This window comes from Leguminivora glycinivorella, chromosome 5 (assembly GCF_023078275.1).
Source record: "Leguminivora glycinivorella isolate SPB_JAAS2020 chromosome 5, LegGlyc_1.1, whole genome shotgun sequence".
Lineage (NCBI taxonomy): Eukaryota > Metazoa > Arthropoda > Insecta > Lepidoptera > Tortricidae > Leguminivora > Leguminivora glycinivorella.
This window is the reverse complement of record NC_062975.1, coordinates 22733037-22753564: the sequence shown is the minus strand read 5'-3', so window position 1 is coordinate 22753564 and position 20528 is coordinate 22733037. Positions and strand designations below refer to the sequence as shown.

The window sequence follows — 20528 nt, the reverse complement described above, 5'->3', positions numbered from 1 at the left end:
GAGTAACTGTATGTAGGTACTTACTTTTGGAATTCCTATTCAACCCTCTGCTAACATCTGGAAGAACTCGGGGAATTAGGAATTGGGAAGGGACAAATAAAATAAAAATGAATTACTGATTTTAATAGTGTCTACATTGTACAACCTCACATTCGAATCTAATAATAATTATATTTAAAGGGTAAAAAGGGTGTAAAGTCTTACCAGAAATTTGCGCGCTACGCGCCATGTTGTGGATTTTTTTAAATACTGTAGTGAACTATCACCGCATACATCGGAATAACAGCGCCCTCTTGACAATAGTCATATATTCTGGCCAGGCTTTGTAATCCGTTTCTGATCGAGACACATAATAATAGATGTAATGTTTTGAAAAGAAGTTGCCCGCCGAGTTTCTTGCCGGTCCCATAGTGGATACCCCCCACCCAACTGAGGGGGGACTGAAATCTTCTCGAGGCTGAGGCGTAGGGTTAGAGCCGGCGTAGCTTTATTTGACGTTCATATGCGCATTGTAATATGCCTACTTGAAAAATAAATATTTCATTTTCATTTTCATTTTTTTTTATTAATAATCATTATTTATGTAAAGGTATGGTATAAGGTGCTCACTTATTAGTTGCAGATATTTTTACAACTGATAGGACTGTTCCTTATACCAGCAATTCCCGTTAATATTGTACATTTGGATCACGTCTCCGATTATAAAAACCGGCCAAGAGCGTGTCGGGCCACGCTCAGTGTAGGGTTCCGTAGTTTTCCGTATTTTTCTCAAAAACTACTAAACCTATCAAGTTCAAAACAATTTTCCTAGAAAGTCTTTATAAAGTTCTACTTTTGTGATTTTTTTCATATTTTTTAAACATATGGTTCAAAAGTTAGAGGGGGGACGCACTTTTTTTTCCTTTAGGAGCGATTATTTCCGAAAATATTAATATTATCAAAAAACGATCTTAGTAAACCCTTATTCATTTTTAAATACCTATCCAACAATATATCACACGTTAGGGGTTGGAATGAAAAAAAATATCAGCCCCCACTTTACATGTAGGGGGTACCCTAATAAAACATTTTTTCCATTTTTTATTTTTGCACTTTGTTGGCGTGATTGATATACATATTGGTACCAAATTTCAGCTTTATAGTGATAACGGTTACTGAGATTATCCGCGGACGGACGGACGGACGGACGGACAGACAGACATGGCGAAACTATAAGGGTTCCTAGTTGACTACGGAACCCTAAAAATTGGTAGTCTGATAGAGTCCATGATGCTGAGCAAGATCCACTAGGTTTCCCAAAATGTCCTAGGTTGATTGTATGAAACTTTCCTTTTTTGTTACCGAAAATGTATATAAATCTGGTAACATAAAGGAAGGTTTCATACAAACTACATAGGACATTTTGGGAAACCTAGTGGATCTTGCTCAGCATCATGGACTCTATCAGCCTAGAAATTTTTATCAAAATCGGAGACGTGATCCAAATGTACAAACTTAACGGGAATTGCTCATATAGGTACCTAATATAACCATGAAACATTATTGTAATAGCTCTTCAGTTAATTATTTCAAAGTAACTAATGTAAAATATCTGCAACTACTAAATTAACATTTTAGTCCTTAGCGAAATTTTTTTCATAGTGCTGCGCTAATTTGAAGATTAATGCAATACAGAACTTAAGGATTTCATCTTACAGAGTAGGAAAGAGACAAAAGGTTGAATTTTCGCAGTCGCTCTCTAGTATATTTCCGTGGAGTTGAACCTGGATATGGAACGTGGACGCGACAGTTTGCTAAGCAACTAAAAGACTGATAGTGGCTCTGGGATCTGTAGACCTTCGCGATGTGCTTAGCAGTGGCGTGGCGTGAAATTTTCGTTGATGAAGCCACCCCCCCCACCCCCCACCTTATTTTCGCTCTTAAGGGTCGCGAGAAAAGTAGGAAGAGATCCCTTAAAGGGATAAGCTCGCCTTTGTACGTAACCATTATCATTATCCACTATACTTGTAATTTGTTCTGTGCAATAAAGTGTTTACTACTACTACTACTATTAATTATGACTCTCCATACTTTCTCAATACAAATGCCATGCAAATATTACTTTGGTCCGTCTTTATTTTCATAAAACTACATTATCTTTCATACTTATTTCCTACTCTCATTTTTATCCCGTTAGCTACACTCCCTTCTTTCTCTTCATATTCTTCTATTCTTTCTAATTTCACCCCATTGTGACCATTAACTTTTACAACGTCATTAGGTTTCTTATACGCTTGATAATAGAAGTCGTAGAAGAGATAATAGAAAAATATGGAGTTAGGAAGAGTTAAGACGACTGTCCAGCGAGGGTAGCCGCAGTCGTAGAAGAGGAGTTGAGAGGAGTGGAGAAACGATAAGCAGAACTGGACCTGAGGAAGAAAGAGATAAGGTTTTATAACAATATGTTAGTTGAAGGTGCAGAAATATGATGGCAACCGGTGTTTAATTAAACGAGGTCAAAAAAGCGAATGGCGTAGGTACTCGTCTTCGCCTTAAATTGAAATATTTTAAAAATAGGTATATACATACATATTTTAATAGGTACAATTTTTATTAGTTTCGTTCATTGTATTTATGTCAGCGTTTGAAAATCCCTGTAGATTTTGAAGAATCTGAACTTACAAAGCGGACAAATACAGAGTTTTTACACGAGGCTATATTGCCAAGACAATGCACAACATTTGCATCATCTAAATGAATAATTGTCGTTGCCCAATCCATTGTCTTTGGTCTATACGATATACAACAAGATCAAGGCCTGGAACCACGATTTTAGAAGCTAATCTGAAAGTCAATGTCTTGGCTCAGTGAATTTGATTCATTAATTACTTTTGGCGTAGTTTCGTGTAAAAAAAGTAAAACATTATTTTTAACTTCATCGTCTTTTTATCATCCCGCTCATCCCGGTGTATTACAAGGTCTCATAGCTCATGCGAGTAGGAGGCTGGGGTCTAAAGCCAGACGATAAACTAGCGCTGTCTTGACACAATTTCATCAGATTTCATGGACTTACTATTTAGGAGTCTAACTACACATACATACATACATACAATCATGCATGTTTCCCAGAGGGGTAGGCAGATATCACGGATTTCCATTTATTACGATCCTGACAAACCACTTTCGCTTCACACACTTTCAAACCGTTTCTCATATTACACGCTCGTCGGTTTCGAGTAATTCAGACCTGCGGGCCGATTTTTGAGTCTTGTTCGAATTCAGAAAATTGTCACTGAAAATAATAGGCAAGTCACCGTTTTCAACCGGTATTTTAGTGACAAATTCCCGTATGTGAAATTCAAAAATCGCCCTCCTGGCCTTTTTGCAATATTTCCCCGATTTGGTCGAAAAAAGTTCGCCTAGATCTTCCACTTCAAACTGACCCTTCCACTCTCTGACCCTTTGCTTTTTTTGCTTTGCGAAAATATTTTTAATATACTAGTTTTCTATGGAAAAGAGTGCTTCTACTATCTTTCATAATTCACGAATTTACCATTTGTAGTGTAGTGATATGCCGTTTCCACCAGACTAATTTCTTCTGGTACTCAGGACCTAGGGCGGCCAGCATGTAATACGCATACATGAAGATGTGCACAAAAGAGTTTATGAGGCCGATGAAAGTACCGTGCCCTCCAGGGTAGTATCTGAAAGAAGAAATTTTACCCTTTTGTGAACAATGCAATGTAGACGATGAATAGCGAAGGCGGATAAGACCAAATTAGCGAACAAGACATACAGTACCATCCCAAGTTAAACTGAGAAATGTAATTGTAAATAATTGGACCAGCACGGGTAGCATGGTCGCGCGATAGACGATAAAATATCAGGCCGTCCCTATCGCAAATAGAATATTGTTTTTTTTGTCTGATTTTTACTGTTTTATGTGCTATACCTATTGTTTTTATTTTTTTTTCTACTCCCGTACTGTTATTCGTGAGTTACAAGGTCGTGCATAGAACTTTAAAACCCTACATAAAAGATGTCAGGACAAGTCTATCTAGTCTATACCCTGAAAACATTTAGTAGCAGTCGCACGATATAGCTGTTTTACAGTTCAGTAAATACATTGCTACCAACTTAACAAACCAATTCGCAGAGTCGAGACTCCTTCGTTTTCTGCTGCGTTCATTGGCGACGCGTCGAATCGCATTCAAATGTATAGAACTCGATTCAACTCGGCTCGATTCGTCTTAGTGGCCAGGCTTCAAAGAACCATGCCATAGACAGTTTTATTTTCATGTTTGCACTCAAACTGCATATTCAAAATGGTAGGCGGTCCACCTAGATAACTAAGATGACTGAAAGTAGGTATTTGTTGAATTTATAATTTTCTTTCAAAATAAGTGCTTGGTCGTAGAAAAAGTATTGTATGCAACGGTGTTTAACTGAGTCAAAAAATGCTCGTGGCGTCTTTATTAACAATTTTCGGCTTCGCCTCAAATTGTTACCCACGCCACTCACCTTTTTTGACCTCTTTTAACCACCAGTTGCATAAAATACTATAGTTTCACAGTGCTTTGGTTTTACTGTTATGCTGTGTAACTTATTTGAATAATAAATAAATAAATAAATAAATAAATCGCACTATTAGTAAGTGCGATAGAGACGGCCACATGTTTTATCATTTATCGCGCGACCATAATTACCTGCCTGGATATGATAGACTTATAACGGTAGAATACCATATCCAGGGTGTTGAATGATCAATGACCTTTACTTAGTTCTCAATCTATTGGTATTTTCGGCAATGAGGAGGCACACTCAAAGGTTATAACAGATGGCGCCACCCTATTAGTCCATACGTGAGAGCGAGGCGATGATATGTTTTTTCTCTTTCTCACATATGAATGACAGTGACATGCCTAGACGCTTGCACAGGCGCCGCCTGAGGGATAAGATGTCAGTGTGCCTCCTCATTGTAGATGGTTTATGGTGTAAAACCAGAGAGACACCGGATCCTTACCAGTTGCTCTGACAGCCAATTTCGTATTTTTTGCACGAAAAATACCTCGTCCAGGTGCCATGAGTGCCATGATCCCTTTACTTCGCTTTACTACGCATATAGTCTACTTCTCGATTGTAGATAATAGTATACTCCCCCCGATTGTAGATAATAGTACCTACTCTTCTCGATTGTAGATATAGTAGTGAGTCCATTAAATGGGAAAGTGTGTGTGTCTGTTTTTTTTTCCGTCTTCCACGGCAAAACGGAGCAACGAATTGTCGTGATTTTTTAAGTGGAGATACTTGAAGGGATGGAGAGTGACATAGGCTACTTTTTGTTTCTTTCTAACGTGAGCGAAGCCGCGGGCAAAAGCTAGTAATTTATAAAGTGTCTTACTTAGTCGCTCCCCAGGAGATCATGGGCATAGCAGCGTGGTGGTACAGATGGAGGAAGGTGATCTGGCGGTTCTTCTTTCGGAGAACGAAGAATACTGTGTCCAAGAGCTCTGTGATTTTCGCCAGGAAGTATATGTACACGCATCGGGTTGCCTGTAATCAGAATATAATTATTTCTTTGAAGACCCGTCTGGCTCAGTCGGTAGTGACCCTGCCTGCTAAGCCGCGGTCCTGGGTTCGAATCCCGGTAAGGGCATTTATTTGTGTGATGAGCACAGATATTTGTTCCTGAGTCATGGATGTTTTCTATGTATGTATATAAGTATGTATTTATCTATTTAAGTATGTATATCGTCGCTTAGCACCCATAGTACAAGCCATGCTTAGTTTGGGGCTAAGTTGATCTATGTAAGGTGTCCCCAATATTTATTTATTTATTTATTTAATTATTTAAGATCTAATTTTAGCGGACATATGTTCTTCATGGACTTTGAATTTTTAGTTTTTCTACCTTTTCTCATATTTTTTTAAAAGGATTGGTTGAGGACATTTTTGTTATGTCCATTTTTAACAGACATACATATATAATATAAGTTTTAGGGATTAAGTGCCCAATCAGTAATAACCTGAAATCGTTTGTGTAGCGTTTTTTCTACAAATCATTTATTTAACATGATTTTACTTACTCTCATTCCTTCAGGGCTATTGGAATAGTCAACTGGCTGACATTTCCAACTATAGTGCCGCAACCAGGCAGCATCCAGGCCCTGAAATTAAACAATTTTATTATCTCCTTTATAAATTCGTTTGTACAAAGAGGCCTAAATGAAATGTTGTATGTTTACAGAGATGAGATATAGCAAGATGATTATTATTACATTATCAATATTCCCGGGTTGGAGCTGGTGATAAATTGATAATTATTTATATCTGGTCCAAGCATGTCTACCGCATGGATCCTGAAAGGCGGGTCAAAATGGTGACCGAGTGGAACCCACGGAACACCGTAGAGGGTGCAATCCGCGGTAAACTTGGGCTCATTCTATCCAGGATGGCGGGTTACACAAATACATAACAGGGTGGAGTGGAAGAAGCGAGGGGGGGCCTTTGCCTAGCAGTAGGTAGGACACTAAACTAGGCTAGCAAAAATAAATATGTTCAATAGCTGACTTACCTCATAGACAATCCAGCAGCTTAAACAAACTTGCAGAAAGTTATACACCACCAGGGTCTTCTGAAGCCGGAAGGCAGGTCTCTTTGCCATGAAGCGTGGACCCCATTTGGTCACAAACTGAAGGTATAGGAAGACGATGATCAGCCCTGGAATAGGGCTGGAGATGAGGAACCAATCGTTGGTGCGAGGATCTGCAAATACACGGTGGACTGTTAGTTATTTGTTTTACAAGGGGGCAAAGTTGATTAGGCATTTTCAGAATTTGGGTCCCCCCAATTAGCATAAGTTGTTAACAAAAATTAACTCGCTGTCAGTTTTGTGACGACAATTAAGCATAAAATCTGTCTAAAAATTTACTTTTTTCACATTATGACTGCAGATTATCGCATAAAATTTATGTAATTAACACAAAAACAATATTTTCATTGAAATTTCATGCTTAATTATCGTCACAAAACTGACAGTGAGTTAATTTTTGTTAACGACTTACGCTAATTGGGGGGTCCCAAATTCTGAAATTGCTCATTAACCGCACGTGCCAATATTGAAAGATTCCTATATTGAACAGTAACGAGTGGTTTGATAAGTGGAGTCTTGAGCGTTGTGAGGGTTTCAAGGCACGAAAGGTTAAACAAACTTTGCCACCGAGTGAATACGCAAAACTTTCACGACACCAACACGAGGAAATATAAACTGTAAAACATCAAACTAAATCGAATTCATCAGTTTCTTTACATTTACATACATACAATCACGCCTGTATCCCATGAAGGGGTAGGTAGAGCACATGAAACTACTCAAGTTTCAGTGCCACTCTTGAGGGCACTCATACGGGGTTGACAGAAAACGAAACTGTGACATTGCAGTGACAGGTTGCCAGCCTCTCGCCTACGCCATAATTTAATCCATATCCCATAATCCTATATCTTTACATTTATGATTCAAAAAGTACAAAATAATATTATGTGACATTCTTACGCAGATTGACTGAATCCCAAAGGGTAAGCTCAAATGGGCTTGTCTTGTGGGTACTCAGAGTCAACGATATGTAAGTAAGTATGTAAAGTATGTCTTTTGTAACATAAATGCACCAAAATGGAATAGTACATACCCGCTAATTCTGAAAATACATATTTGTAGAATTGAATAATATTGCTGGGTCGTAAACGCAGCATGTCTTTTTCGTTCTTTTCGCGTTATTATAAACGTATTTTGTCCAGTAAAGCCAAAACTCTGTAAAAAAAGAAAAGAAAAGAAAACTTACATTAACAATATTATAATTGTTGTGTATGTTTTTATCACTGTTATTTCTAAAGCTAGATAAACTATCTACATATAGGTTAGCCATAACTTACAAGTATTTCATTGTATGAACAAATTTTCAAAGTACAGTCGACTACAAAGAGATGTATCTACTTTTTCACCTTATTACAATGTGAAAAAGTGGATACATCTCTTTGTAGTCGACTGTACATAATCTAGAGAAGTCGTTCTAAATTAATAGCGGACTTACAGGGTAATCATTAATTTTGTTAAGGTTTTAGATTTAAAAGCTGTTGGTTTTCTGAATACAATAAAATCGATGTAGGGAACAAATCAAATTATTTTATTAAATATTTTTTGATTTGTTTTTTTAAGTAGTAACACTACTATATATAGCCATAGGCGCCTAGCCTTCAGAGATAACATACACTAGAGAAATTTCGACGGGTACCTCGGCGGTCGGGGTGGTGTAGCGGTCGAACACGTCAGCCGCGTTAGCTGGAGACCCGGGTTCGATTCCCGGCTTCGCCACCAGTGGGCTTGATCGCTTTTTCTTTAGTGTATGGTATCTATTTCAGTTTATAATACAATAAAATAATAAATACATAATATACTGTACATAATTTTGACTTACGCTCATAGAAATATTTTCTCAAAAATAGTCACATTCACGGTTTTTAACGAATTAAACGTGTTAGGCTTTGATTAAGTAGCACGAAAAATGCTGCGTTTTAAAAGCCATGCCCATATCTAAACTTATTTTATTAAATTTTAATATTTATAAAAATCTTAACACTCCAAAATAATCAATAATGTAAAACGGATTTTTACTAATCCACGTCAACGCTTCCCGAATATGTATTGAAATCTAAAACAGAGTAAATAGTTTGTAAAAATAAAGTAATCCACGTCATAATGTTAATGATTCCTGTATTAGACGACCTTTTCACCTTAGTTGGGGAACAAATTCAAAAGAAGGTATTAACTGTACTACTATTAAATTGTAAATATACAAACGTGAAATGAAAGCCAAGTTCAATGTTATTGTAATGTGTGTTCGAAACTGTTACCAACTTTTATGTGTGTAGCAAAAGTTTTGTCAAATTCTTCGGCAAAAGAAATTAGATCTAAAATTTATAACATGGTTTTACAGGATGGTCCAAAAATACGTTGACAAAAAATAGTTTAGTAACGAAATTAATCAAACTTAGCTTCTGAAATTGTAGACTTGGTTGTTTCTGTCTACACCGTTACATATTGGCTGGAATGAAATTGTCTATATTTCACAAGATAGCTAGGTAGGTACGTATAGTGTCTTTCAATAGAGTAGATAAATCCACATAATTTTGATAATTTTATTTTAGATAATTTAATATTTAAATGCTTCTCTTATTAAGCTACATCTCTTATTAAGCTATAGGTATTGTAGCTTTGCACTGAAGTTGAATTTATATGAAGTATTTATTATAATTGATGTCATGTAAAAGTTCCCCTGTGGCCCTAGGTACTTGCTAAATGTTTTTGATTTTATTAATTTTTGAATTGTCAAGTAGCGACTTGCAGAGCTGAGTCGCTGGCCCTACATATAAGATCTGATAACTGTGTAACTGGAATAAACCTTATAGTAGCGTTCGTGTCTTGGCAACATTTTACATGAAAACGTTTTTGTTGGGATGTCATTTTCCGACGCTTATTAAGTAACACATTCTTTCTAAAACATCAAAAACTCATAAATCTCATAATAGGCCACCATAATTATATTTAATTGACTTGGTAAACGCCTTCGCTGACCCATAGGCCGTAGGGTGACGTTAATCAGTTCCCAATACAGGGTGACATGAAAAGGACCGTTCAAACTTTGCATACTGACTTTTGAGGTCATAATGAACAACTTTTATTATGGGACCAATGCTGAAATCGCGATAAAAAATTGGCTGTTCCATAGAAATGAGCGGCAGCATGACAGTCAAAATATATGAAACAGAAAATTTTTTTCCCCTCACTAGCTCGGAAACACGTGTTTTGTCCTTTAATACCAGCGGGTAAAAACGCATTTTATCCACTAGTGGGTAAAGAAATTGACCTTGAATAAGGTCAAATTAACTGCTTTAAATTGATAAAAGTAGGTAAATCTAGTAATAAAGATGATTTACCACCTGTGGAACTACTGGAAGCAGTGATAAACGCATTTTTTGCGTTGTAGTTTCCTCGCTATAGTGAGGGGAAAAGTTTTGTGTTACACTCGGGTGCAAATGTATTTTACTTCTCGTGTGTTAAAAAACTCGCAAGTTCAGGATTTTATTCTCGAACCACTCGCTTCGCTCGTGGTTCAACTATAATTCCTTTCACTTGCTCGTTTTTCAATTCCACACTCGGCGTTAAAATACAACTTTGCCCCCTTGTATAACAAATAACTATACTGCGATTTGAGAATCGGTAATAAAAGTTGTTAATTATGATTATGACCGCAAAAGTCACTGTGTAAAGTTTGAACGGTACATAACAGTCCTCTCTTTATTTCACATTGTTTAACTTGAAGTTAGTAGTCTGAACGGTAGGTAGTATTTAAAAGTCTTGTTTATTTAAGCCTAAAGTCCGAGACGGTCAATGTCCCATTCTAATTTCAATTGAATGAACTGTCTTGAAAAAAAAATACATAATTTAAGCACTAAACAGTAGTCTAAGACACCATATACCTACTTATACTTACTTCCTACTATTGCCATTATTCAAGAGCGGATGTTTTAAAAACTATACAACTTTCAGTACAGATGGCCCTCCGAAGTTTCGACCTGACAAAAAACGTTTTATGTTGTCTACACGCTGAGGGTGCAACAGCTGCAGTCGCGTCACTACATGCACTTCAGTTCATTCGTCGTACGTGTGCCGCGTCCGCTGCAGGACACCATCGCAAGCGCAGACTTCTGGCCGAAAGGTGTGGTTTTTCGGTGGTTCCGGGGCAACCTGCCAAATCCCACTCCGGGGCAAACGACGCAACGGAGCCACGCTGTGACGTCATCGCCCAAATCAATTGTTTAATTTTATTTTTATTGTTCTTTTTATTTTCTCTCTTTTTAACCCCCGACGCAAAAACGACGGGGTGTTATAAGTTTGACGTGTCTGTCTGTCTGTCAGTCTGTCTGTCTGTCTGTCTGTCTGTCTGTCTGTCTGTTTGTCTGTGTGTGTGTCTGTCTGTGGCACCGTAGCTCCCGAACGGGTGAACCGATTTCGATTTAGTTTTTTTTGTTTGAAAGCTGAGTTAGTCGGGAGTGTTCTTAGCCATGTTTCATGAAAATCGGCCCACTATGTCGCGGTCGGGGGTTTTTTCAAAATTTTAATTTTTTTAACCGTCGCCTCATATCTCTCAAGAAGGACGGTTATCAAGTCGTCTGTATGTTTTTTTTTTTTTTTTTTTTTTTTTTTTTTTTTTTTTTTAATGTTTGTTCCTCGATATCTCCGTCGTTACTGGACCGATTTTGAAATTTTTTTCTTTGATTGAATGCATACAGATTGGTCCCATTTTTCTCAGAACCCAGTTCTGATGATGGGATCCTGGAGAAATCGAGGGAACTCCTCGAATCTGAAAGGCATACATATGGTGATTTTTGTGTTTTTAAAGGAACAGCATGCATTTAGGTACGGAACAGTGACATTTGGTGCAGTGGAACTGCTGATGATGACCAGAACGGAACTCTTCAAATCTGAACGGCACGCTTATAGTGACTTTGGTATTTTTATAAGAACAGCATTCACTTTCGTCCAGAACAGTGACATTTGGTGCAGTGGAATTGCTGATGATGGTCAGAACCGAACTCCTCAAATCTGAACGGCACGCTTATAGTGACTTTGGTATTTTTATAAGAACAGCATGCACTTTCGTCCAGAACAGTGACATTTGGTGCAGTGGAACTGCTGATGATGGCCAGAACCAAACTCCTCAAATCTGAACGGCACGCTTATAGTGACTTTGCCATTTTTATAAGAAGAGCATGCGCTTACGTCTAGAACAGTGACATTTGGTACAGTGGAACTGCTGATGATGGTCAGAACCGAACTCCTCAAATCTGAACGGCACGCTTATAGTGACTTTGGTATTTTTATAAGAACAGCATGCACTTACGTCCAGAACAGTGACATTTGGTGCAGTGGAACTGCTGATAGTCAGAACCGAACTCCTCAAATCTGAACGGCACACTCATAGTGACTTTGGTATTTTTGTAAGAAAAGCATGCATTTAAGTTCAGAACAGTGACATTTATTTAGTTATGTTTGTTAAGCATATTGAGTTTTCAAGTCAAAGTTTGTCAAGCTTCGATTTCTTATAATATAATCGGATTCATGAGGAATTGAGGAAACTCCTCAAACCTTAACGTTATACGTATATTCATTTGTGTTGCCATCTAATAATTAAAGCATTAAAAGCAGTTTTAAAAAATACTTACACATTTCTACATAATCCAACATTCGCAAGTAGCTTTCACCAGAACCCGAAAGGCGACGGTTTTTTTTTCTTAAAAATTATTGTTATCTAAGTTTCGTGACGCATTGGTTTTACTGTAATGTCATGTAAACATGTTTTACTAATAAATAAATAATTATGTAAATCGATACGAGTGCTCTTTTTACGCACTAGTGCGAGAAGTGGTTCATATCTTGTCAGGTAGAAACTTCGGAGGGCCATCTGTACCTACTGAAAAATGTCGTACAATACACGTGCGAAAAGGAAATTCGTAACTCGTGTCAATTACCCTCTCTCACCTCCCTACGGTCGTGTTTTTAACCCCCGACGCAAACACGAAGGGGTGTTATAAGTTTGACGTGTCTGTCTGTATGTCTGTCTGTTTGTCTGTCTGTCTGTGTGTGTGTCTGTCTGTGGCATCGTAGCTCCCGAACGGATGAACCGATTTTGATTTAGTTTTTTTTGTCTGAAAGCTGAGTTAGTCGGGAGTGTTCTTAGCCATCTTTCATGAAAATCGGCCCACTATGTCGCGGTCGAAGTTTTTTTTAAATTTTTAATTTTGTGGTTATAATTTATCACCACTCGTTTCGGACTTCCTTTTTTCCGCACTTGTATCGTAATGTACTATTATTTCCTATATCTTGGGGGCGGTGGATAGGATAGGATTACATTTTGTTCGGTGTCGGTTAATAAATGAGCAATTAAACACTCATCATTTATTAACATTTTATTTCATCTTATTGTATATTAATTATTATTTTGTACTATAATAAACAACTTAAGTAATAAAAAAAGGCCACATGAAACCGAGTGATTCATTAACTACACATAAATTAATTTTAAACATGTATTAAATATGCATAACATTATATTTTATAATAATATTATGGTAAACTTCCTAATAAGGACTTGATAGTAAAGCCTCACCAGAAATATATGAGTACGCGTACGCGACGCGCCATGTTGCGGTTTTTTTTTAAATTATAAATGGGCTTACCCTTGGCCACAGACTAGCCAAAGGCAAAGACGTGGCCTACGATGGAGTGAGCTCGCCCAGAAGATGCCTGTTCACTCTTGATTTGAAGGTTTCATTCGACATAGGTATTACCTTCATAGTTACTAAACTGAACTGTCACTGAATAGGTACGGTACATCGAAGGTACATCAGAATTCAGAATACAGCGCCCTCTTGACAATATAGTTACTTTTTCTGGTCAGGGTGCGTAGCCGAATGGCACAAACGCTCACAAAACGAAACGCTCTCGCTCGTCTCTATCGCTCGTGCGTATTGGCGCGACAGAGCCAGAGCACCTTCCGCGGCGATTTGTTTTCGTTCCGCGTCGCAGAAATACCATTCAGCTAGGGCACCTGGCTTTATTTATTTTTTTTATTTATTTAAACTTTATTGCACAAATAAAACAAAAATGTACAAATGGCGAACTTAATGCCTAATGGCATTCTCTACCAGTCAACCATCGGGCCAAACAGAGATATGTAAAAATGGTGCAAGGAGAAAGAAAAATGACAATGACAATTATCGAAAACAACTGATTAACTTCATAAAAATACTTATATAATACATAAATATAAATATATGCAAACAAAAATAAATATACTTACTTATAATTGATATATATTCGCAAATATATACATATACATATACATATATATATATATATATATATATATATATATATATATATATATATATATACATACATATATATATTGATGGATTCTACTCGAACTCTTGTTTCAGCAGATACTGATGTAGTACCCGCTTGAAAGCTAACTTGCTTGGGGCTTGTCTAATACTGAGAGGGAGCGAATTCCAGAGACGGCTCGCCTGGACAGCAAAAGAGTTAGTCATAAACCCAGTGCGGTGAGCAGGGATAGAGAGCTTAAGAATACGAGATGTACGCAGCTCACCGCCTGGCCGAGGGGTGTCAAAAAGAAATCTATTTTTGAGATATATAGGGGCAGAAGGCTCAAACAGGATGGAGAATAGTGTGCTGAGTATCCGAAGGGTCCTACGACGGCGAATGGAGAGCCAATTGAGCTGTCGACGGTAAAAGGAAATGCGATTGTATTTACGAAGGCCAAAAATGAATCTTATACCGTTGTTGAGGAGCCGTTCCAGTTTATTGAGGGACTCTTGGGTGGCATTCGTCGTACACACATCACCATAATCGATTATTGGCAAAATCAACGTCTGTACCAACATCTTTTTTGTGCTCACTGGGAGAAAATTTTTAAATTTGTACAGTGTTCTTAGAGTGCCAGTGACCTTGCGACTAACGTCAGCAAGCTGGGCACTCCAGGAAAGTGTAGAGTCAAACATTAATCCCAAGTTCTTGACCTTAGTGTAAATGGGTATGACAGACTCATCAAACAGGATCGGTGGGATGGCAACTGTATTGAGCTTAGAGATCTGACGCTGACTGCCCAGAATTGCAGCTTGACACTTAGCTGGATTCACACGAATTCCGAAACAGTCAGACCATTCAGCAATGTGCTCTAGATCAGCGTTTAGCAGTGAAATAGCAGTGTTAATGTCATCCACATCAACTTGAGCATACAGCTGGAGGTCGTCAGCATACAGATGATAAGAGCTACGAATATTTGAGGTGATCAAATTAATGAAAACTGAAAATAACAAAGGCGACAGAATACCACCTTGAGGAACTCCGGTGCTGACTTCACACCAATCAGACAGTGAGTAGCTAGCACGCACCGCCTGGACGCGATCCGACAAATAGGAGGAAAACCACTTTGTTGCATCAGCCGAAACCTGGAAGTGTGCCAGAGTAGCAAGGAGCAAGTCATGGTCAACCACATTAAAGGCATTTGAGAAGTCAATAAGCACCAGAACCGTGATCTTTGAAGCTTCCATAAAAAAATTTAAAAGAAAATATACTTTTTTTTACGAAATAAATATGGAAATTATGGCAATGTGACAATAGTTATTTACAGATACATAGGCAAAGCTCGTTAAACTGACATTTTTAATGTTATTAAAATATTAATGATTATCGGACGGTGCGCTTTTTAGTAGGACAAAAGTGATAAAATGTGGGATAAAGAAAAAAAACAACGGATGGCCGGTCGAAATACTAAAAATCTATCATAGCTTGCCGAGGAATTGTCGAATTATTATTTGAATTGTGATTTATCGCATTTTTGTCATACATTCCAGGTAATTAAACAATCTATAAAATAACAACACTTGAAAAATGGACAAATTAAGATGGTGGCGACAGATCTGTATGCAACAATAAAGTAATTTGACCGTCTTTTATACTATCTCGAATTTGATCTTTTAGTGAAGATTTGGAGTTCCATTTGGGTGAATCCACGTAAAAGTAACGTGAGTCACGACTTCATAGAGTTTATTTGAACTGTAGTTCAAATAATTTGCAATAATAGCTGTAGCTCCAAATGATCTATGTATATGTCGCAGTAAGATAGATAAAGCCGTTATATAGTTATAACCCTAGGGATATAATTATATGTCGTAACATAGGAGAGCGATTAATTGCTAATTATATCCCTAGGGTTATAACTATATACAGCCGCACTCGCCTACAATCATTTCACTAAACTGAATCCAGTCATAAAATATATCACCAAACTAGTAACATTATAGTTACTTCCTATTAGCAATTAATCGAACTATGTTATAGGGTATTATATAACGGCTTTATCTATCTTACTGACATATATACTAACACTTATTTAGAGATAGATTATAACTTGAACTTGTATCGTGAATAAATGTAACATGCCATAAAATCGTGACTTACGTTACTCTTGCCGCGGATTGACCCATTTTGCTTATAGGCATTTTATATTTAAAGTTTTACACAAAATATGTTACTCAAAATCTCGGGTTTTTAGTTACGTCACCACTTATATAAATTCAAATCGAAAATACTTACGATTTAAGTGGAATTAATAAAAGAAATCTAAATTTTTAAATGTAACTTAATCATGTATTATATAAAAAACTTGAGAAAACATATACACACTGAATGTTTGCACATCACAAATAAACAAGATAATTTTTTACAGATCATTTATTTTGGCAAAAAACTAAAAAGTACACGCCACAGTGGCAAATTTCTTATATAAATTAAATCTTGTTCATAATAACTAACCTATCTTAAGTACAGTATTGCGCTAACCGATCTACTAGATCCAGTGAACCGCATAGTTTAATCTATTTTTTTAGTTCACTTTGACTGTGCGAGTCACTTTTATTACTAGTTAAGTTAGTGTTTGAAATTTACCGTTCATAATTTTTCAAACTGTAGTTTTTGTCCAGTCACGTTTTGACAAGTTACAAAACAGATAAAATAGAACATTTTTTCATACAGTGCTATTTAATTATAAAATAAAGCGCTTATTCTGCTCGCAATTCATATACATTTTAAACTAATTTAGTTCGGACACAGAAACATTTGTTTTCTTCTACAGTTAATTTGCAATGTTAACCTGAAATACTATTCGCTAAACAATATCAGCGTAAGGCGATAGTTTCAATAATAAAATTCTTAGCATCTACATTATTTAAAATTGTGCGGTTGGCATTTTAATATTAATATAATTTACATCTTAAAGCGTATCGTCTCACTGGTACGTTCAATAGTTCAACAGCATAAAAATGTTCTGCACTTTAACTACGATATGCCGAAACATCTTTTCGTCAATAAAATTTATTAGCACAATCAACATATCAGTGACAGAATTGACACTGTCTTAATTAAAAATAAAGTCAATTTTAAGCTCTATTTCATACGTCCTTAATAGTAAAACAATTTTTCCTATTTACTTATCAATCGCTCCTAAATTATTTCGTTTATCGTCGCCATCACAAAATTCAGTCTCAAAAAACCCGGAACTAACCATATTGTTCAACCATAAGAATCATTTCTTTATTATGCTTTCGTAATCTAGTTCTCCGCACGCTTTGGCTGTGCGTCTAGTGAGGAACACTTTCCCTTTCTTGATGTAGTCTCCACAAGCTTTGTCAACTGCGCATGGGACCTCTTCTACATTGGAAAGATCTGTACAATCATTTGTGCACACCCCGTTGTTCTTTCCCGTTGCGATTCCATTCGCTTCAACGCCATTTTGTTTGGTCCCGTTTCTTTGTTTCTCAAATTCATTCTGTACCTCTTTTTCTCCACTTTTCTTCTTCTTGTAGCTTTTGGAATAGAAATTAAGAAAGAGACAGAGGAAAATGGTCACGTTAGCCGATATAAAGTATGTGAAGCCGACTGCGAACTGACATCTTGGGGAGAAGTGAGTCCATATGCAGTAAGCGAGCATAATCAAGAATTGCACCTGTAACAAAACAAACAAAATATCAGAAAACCCTTAATTTTGCATCTAAAGTAATGATCATTAGGACGACCCTCGCTTGGGCACAACAGTTCTAATAATTACGGTGACAAAAAATATATAAAAATGGGTTCAATATCAAGTGAAAAGATAACTAACTGACAAATGTCCCCGATTCTAAAATGTTCCGTCGACGACGTACGTTTCCCATGGGAGCAAACATCAGCAGTTCTCGAAAAGTTTGTACAAAAATTAAGGAAAAAGTTAAATTTGTTTTTATTAATTCCTATTTTGTTACCAATGCTGACGTGGCTTTGTACAAAGTTGCCGGGAACTGCTCACATACAGATTTGTACAAACTTCTGGAACTGAGGGCCCAGGTCAGCCAGAGGATAACAAGAGGACATGACGACGTAATGACGAAAGTTCAGAAAATCAAGGACGAGTCCAAGATTTAGAATCAAATTGAATCTTACCAGTTGCAGTGTAGTAACGTACTTCTTCCACCACAAATACTTCTGGGACCGAAGTCCCAGGTCAGAGAGAAGGTAGTATGAATACACGACAACATGGACGGCACAGTTCAGAAGGGCAAGGGGGAACACAAGATTTAGAAACAAATTGAATCTTACCAACTGCAGTGTGGTGACGTACTTCTTCCATCACAAATACTTCTGGGACCGAAGTCCCAGGTCAGAGAGAAGGTAGTATGAATACACGACAACATGGACGGCACAGTTCAGAAGAGTAAGGGTGAGCACAAGATTTAGAATCAAATTGAATCTTACCAACTGCAGTGTGGTCACGTACTTCTTCCACCACAGATACTTCTGGAACTGAAGTCCCAGGTCAGAGAGAAGGTAGTATGAATACACGACAACATGGACGGCACAGTTCAGAAGAGCAAGGGTGAGCACAAGATTTATAATCAAATTAAATCTTACCAAAGGCAGGGTGGTGACGTACTTATTCCACCACAGATACTTCTGGAACTGAAGTCCCAGGTCAGAGAGAAGGTAGTATGAATACACGACAACATGGACGGCACAGTTCAGAAGAGCAAGGGTGAGCACAAGATTTATAATCAAATTGAATCTTACCAACTGCAGTGTGGTGACGTACTTCTTCCACCACAGATACTTCTGGAACTGAGGTCCCAGGCCAGAGAGAAGGTAGTAAGAGTACATGACGACATGGACGGCAGAGTTCAGGAGGGCGAGGATGGTCCCTTGGCCGCCTGCGGCGAACTTGAGGTAGCTCCAGGAGTAAAGAGCCATGATGCCGTGGTGGTACACGTGGAGAAACGTCACCTGAAAAATAGATGTCCTTAAGCTTTCATTTACACTGTTACCAGTTCACTAAAGTTATCAAGTCGATAAAGTTCGTTTGTCCCTTTCTATCAGATAAATACGTCGGAAAGGGACAATAGTTATTTGTTATACAAGGGGGCAAAGTTGTATTTTAACGCCGAGTGTGGAATTGAAAAACGAGCAAGTGAAAGGATTCTATAGTTGAACCACGAGCGAAGCGAGTGGTTCGAGAATAGAATCCTGAACTTGCGAGTTTTTTAACACACGAGAAGTAAAATACATTTGCACCCGAGTGTAACACAAAACTTTTCCCCTCACTATAGCGAGGAAACTACAACGCAAAAAATGCGTTTATCACTGCTTCCAATAGTTCCACAGGTGGTAAATCATCTTTATTACTAGATTCACCTACTTTTATCAATTTTAAAGCAGTTAATTTGACTTTATTCAAGGTCAAATCACTTTACCCACTAGTGGATAAAATGCGTTTTTACCCGCTGGTATTAAAGGACAAAACACGTGTTTCCGAGCTAGTGAGGGGAAAAATACATTTGCACCCGTGTGTAACACAAAACTTTTCCCCTGACTATAGCGAGGAAACTACAACGCAAAAAATGCGTTTATCACTGCTTCCAGTAGTTCCACAGGTGGTAAAACATCTTTATCACTAGATTAATCCACTTTTATCAATTTTAAAGCAGAACATTTGGCTATATTCAAGGTCAAATTACTTTATCCACTAGTGGATAAAATGCGTTTTTACCCGCTGGTATTAAAGGACAAAACACGTGTTTCCGAGCTAGTGAGGGGAAAACGAACTTTATCGGCTTGATATCTTTAGTGAACGTTTATATATAATGGGGGTTAATGTATAGACAGAGAGAGACTCTTCTCAAAAGTTGATATCCGGTTTTTGATTTTTTTGCTCGCTCTTCGGTGAGGGGAAACATCGTGAGGAAATCCTAATAGGGCCTAGTTTGCGTTTGAGAAGGTCAGTTGACAGGTGGGTTTAGTTCACAAAGCGGAACCCAGACTTTCAAGAGCCGTTGCGGTGCGTGATGCTACAACGCTAGAAAAATGATAATACTGCAAATATTTGGGAGCAAGGAGGGATTGACCTTCGCACATTCAATTTCGAAAAGAAACATGCGTAAATAAAGCTGATGGAAAATAGCCAAGCGATTTACCTGTTTGTTCTTTTTCCGAAGCACGAAGAACACAGTGTCGAGGAGTTCAGTGAACTTGGCAAAGAAGTACCACCAGCCTAGCTCCAAGAGCTGCCGAAAAAAAAACCAAAATCATAATGATTCAATAGGAATCAATTTGTACAGCCAGCAATAAAACTATACAAGTACCAGCAGCGGCTGGTCCATACAAGCCGATTCCCACCGGCTTGCCTAAAATTGATTACTAGTAAAGTACCTAATGTTAAGTTACTTAAGGTAGATTTATTTTTGCTTTGGTGTTGCCTAGCAGAAATTCTCACCAGCCGCCACTGACAAGTACTAGCTTTTTCCCGCGGCTTCGCTCGCGTTAGAAAGAGACAAAAAGTAGCCTATGTCACTCTCCATCCCTTCAACTATCTCCACTTAAAAAATCA

The 20528-nt window shown here is 37.6% G+C and overlaps 2 protein-coding genes across 2 annotated transcripts in view; both read right to left on the bottom strand.

Moving 5' to 3' along the window:
- Positions 1 to 2095: 2095 nt before the first annotated feature.
- LOC125226285 (elongation of very long chain fatty acids protein 7-like) lies at positions 2096 to 8659 on the bottom strand. The gene is made up of 7 exons (XM_048130221.1): positions 8451 to 8659; positions 7665 to 7786; positions 6554 to 6744; positions 6066 to 6146; positions 5381 to 5532; positions 3533 to 3683; positions 2096 to 2408 (listed from the first exon to the last, which is right to left on the bottom strand). Exons 2-7 carry the CDS (start codon positions 7726 to 7728, stop codon positions 2133 to 2135), a joined length of 915 nt encoding a protein of 304 aa, XP_047986178.1. The 5' UTR covers positions 7729 to 7786; positions 8451 to 8659; the 3' UTR covers positions 2096 to 2132.
- Positions 8660 to 16333: 7674 nt separating this feature from the next.
- The window catches only part of LOC125226105 (elongation of very long chain fatty acids protein 7-like), a 51912-nt gene continuing 47717 nt past the window's right edge, over positions 16334 to 20528 (bottom strand). Inside the window, exons 6-8 of the mRNA XM_048129969.1 lie at positions 20116 to 20205; positions 18719 to 18928; positions 16334 to 17621 (exon numbers count right to left, since the gene is read on the bottom strand). Of these exons, the coding sequence (XP_047985926.1) occupies positions 17202 to 17621; positions 18719 to 18928; positions 20116 to 20205 (720 nt within the window). The 3' untranslated portion in view covers positions 16334 to 17201. The remainder of the gene's footprint in view (positions 17622 to 18718; positions 18929 to 20115; positions 20206 to 20528) is intronic.